Genomic DNA, 2927 nt, shown 5'->3' with positions numbered 1-2927 from the left:
AAAACAACATTAACGTATTAATAATTGATTTAATATTTATTTAGTAATATCTTTCGTAAGTGACCATGGTATAAGCGGGATAATGCCCTTCGAGGTGTCCATTATCAGAAATTAATGGACTTCGCGGAAGCAACCGTCCGACACGAAGCGGAGGACGGTTCACGCCTCCGCGTCGTCCATTAATTTCTGATAATGGACACCTCGTCGGGCATTATCCCTTACTTATTTCTGAAGTAATGGATTCGCTTCATTTCCAGGAATGTTTGTCCAGGTTTGCCCTGTTGACCGCGGCTGGTTTGGCTAATGCAGCAGCACATTAAGGGAACATATATCATTAAAGCCGCAAGCGGCATTTGACGGGTCCTCGCACCTACGCTTGTCGGCCTTCGCGCACGTCGGGTTGTGGCGCAAACGTGTTCCCGGCGGGACTCCGATCCGGCATGTCGACTTTCAGGCAGATTGGAGCACGTGCGGCCTAGTTATGAGCCACTTCCTGTTTAGTGGCGAGCCGCGGCTGCAAGTGTGTTGGCCGTGGAGGAAATGCCCTTTGGAGGAGATAAATTTTGAAAATGGCCAAAAATGGCCAAAAGTCACCCAGAATCACCAAAATTGTTACTGTCTTTTCAAAATGGCGGACTTCCTGTTGGGTTTAGGACTTGGTGCTGATTGACTTTTTTGTGCGTCCTGACCTGCTACACATGCCCACCGAATCTTGTAGCTGTAGGTGAAACGGCCTTTCGACAGGACTGTGATAAATGCCAAAAACACAGCAAAAATGGACAAAATGGCCATTGATCGAAATTGCACAGGGCGTCATTTCAAAACCGGGCCTCATCTGCGGAGCGTTTTGATAACTTTTAATCACCACGTCATGTAGTTTGTGCCTGCCAAATTTCAGGTGTGTACGACGAACACCCTAGGAGGAGTTCGATTTTGAAAATGGCCAAAAATGGCCATTTTTCAGCAAAAATGGCCCGACATGCTCGCCGTTGTTCCAACATGGCTGATTTTCTGATGAGTTCACAGAAACATGCTAATGGACTTTTTTGTGCGTCACGAGTTGTTACACATGTGTGGCGAATGTCATAGTTGTAGGTGAAACGTAGCCACGATGGGACTGGGTTGAAATATTGTAGGGGGGGCCGTTGTTTAAAGACAGCTTAGGAAGGTACTTCCTGAAAGAAATACTTTATGTATTCGGGCCTCAATAAAAAAAAAGTCATACTATAGCATGTCGTTTTTGTCAAAAANGGAGAGAACCCACGCTGCACGGGGAGAACATGCAAACTCCACGCAGAAAGATCTCAGGTGTCCTCAGTGGGATATGAACCGGCGACCTTCTAGCTGCGAGGCAACGGTGCTAACCACCGAGACACCTTGCAGCGCTGCATTTGATGTGCAATCTATATATATATTCTAAACTTTTTCTAGCAGTTCAATCAGGATAATAATTGTGGTAAAAGTAGGTGGACATGCAAACATAACATCTTGTCATTATTGAACATCATGTTACAGATCTATGGCAGTAACTGCTACTACATCCTATAATGTTCTCAGAAGTTTTTGGCTCCTGCCGGCAGGATTTGCTCTTTTTGTTGCACCACAGAGGTGTTTCATGAGGTTAAGATCAAGTCTTTGTGCCGTTCAGTTGAGCATTTACACATAAGGAGCTTAGTTTTCCCAAATGTGGAAATACATGTGGCCATGCAGTGCATATAGCGAGGAAGTAAACAGCTGTTCACGTTGACTTCTCAATCACAAGTGAAATGTTTCTGGTAAAATAATGGTTTAATAAGTAAATTATTGCATTTAACTAGTCAAACGAAATATGACTGTTTATCTGATATGAGATGCAGCGTTTGTTGGTAGATGATGGTGCAGTGTGCTTATTGTTGTCATGTTTTTTGGATGTAGACCACCCATGGCCATATTCGTGATTAGTTAGTTGCACTGTGCAAATGCCTAATGATTGTCATTAGAGTAAAACTGAAGTCTTTCTGCAGCAGATCCCATGAGACGTCCTCCAGGACGCTTTAGGGTCCAAGGACTTAGATTGACAGCCAGTGCACCATATGACAATTTGCTTTGTCCAAAAATGCCCATAATGATGAATTTATGTATTTGCACGGACTCATTATTTTTACATGGAAATAGCCGAACATGCAGCATATTCTGATTTAAAATTCTCTTTCTTCTACTTACAATAGTTGAGACTGTTGCTGTGTTTTTTTTTTTGTTTTCTTTCCCAGCTGGTTGACTATGCCAAAAAGGGAGACACTGATGAAAAGGCGATGAAAATGGCCAGTTTTTGGCTGACGGTACGTGTTTGCAACTCTTCTCGGCTCTGTGAAGTTACAAGCTGTGCTGCTCTGAATGTAAAACAGTCAACGTGAAGTTTAGTTTGAGTCTGCTTCCTCTTTTCAGGAAAAGGATCTGGTACCAAAGCTCTTCAAGGTTCTCGCTCCACGGTTTGAGCCTCATTCACATAGCTATACGCGGATGGTACGCATCCCCAACAGACAGAACCTAGACAGAGCGAAGATGGCCGTGTTGGAGTACAAAGGCAACCCCTTTCCAAGTCTTTATCCTGTGAGGAAAGAGAATGATCTGACTCTCATCAATCAGCTGCTCAAAGGCTACAGAGAAGAAAGAGCACAACAGTTTGCTGCAAAACTGTGATTAATACCATCGTGGTGTTGGAGAAATGCCTCTAAAGATGTATTTGCAGTTGCTGCAGATTGTGGCTGAAAGAGACTGATAGATTTCTACAACAACAACAACACAGTTCAAAAGGTGGAGTGTCAACTGAAGATAAAAACAGTTCTGTAAAATGAAACGTCTCTGTTGTCTGTCTGTTAATAAATATTATACCATGGTCTGGGTGAATACTCGATTCTGATTGGCTGCAGGGTGTCCATTAAAAAGTG

The 2927-nt window shown here is 43.3% G+C and overlaps 1 protein-coding gene across 1 annotated transcript in view; it reads left to right on the top strand.

The window, feature by feature from the left end:
• Positions 1–2869, top strand: part of mrpl17 (mitochondrial ribosomal protein L17) — a 6799-nt gene extending 3930 nt beyond the window's left edge. The window contains exons 2-3 of the mRNA XM_008305999.1: positions 2250–2318; positions 2425–2869. Of these exons, the coding sequence (XP_008304221.1) occupies positions 2250–2318; positions 2425–2679 (324 nt within the window). The 3' untranslated portion in view covers positions 2680–2869. The remainder of the gene's footprint in view (positions 1–2249; positions 2319–2424) is intronic.
• Positions 2870–2927: the final 58 nt, after the last annotated feature.

Source organism: Stegastes partitus, unplaced genomic scaffold (genome assembly GCF_000690725.1).
Source record: "Stegastes partitus isolate 25-593 unplaced genomic scaffold, Stegastes_partitus-1.0.2 Scaffold2775, whole genome shotgun sequence".
In the NCBI taxonomy this organism is placed as follows: Eukaryota; Metazoa; Chordata; class Actinopteri; family Pomacentridae; genus Stegastes; species Stegastes partitus.
Note: the sequence above shows the minus strand (reverse complement) of the source record. Positions and strands in the feature narration are given on the sequence as shown.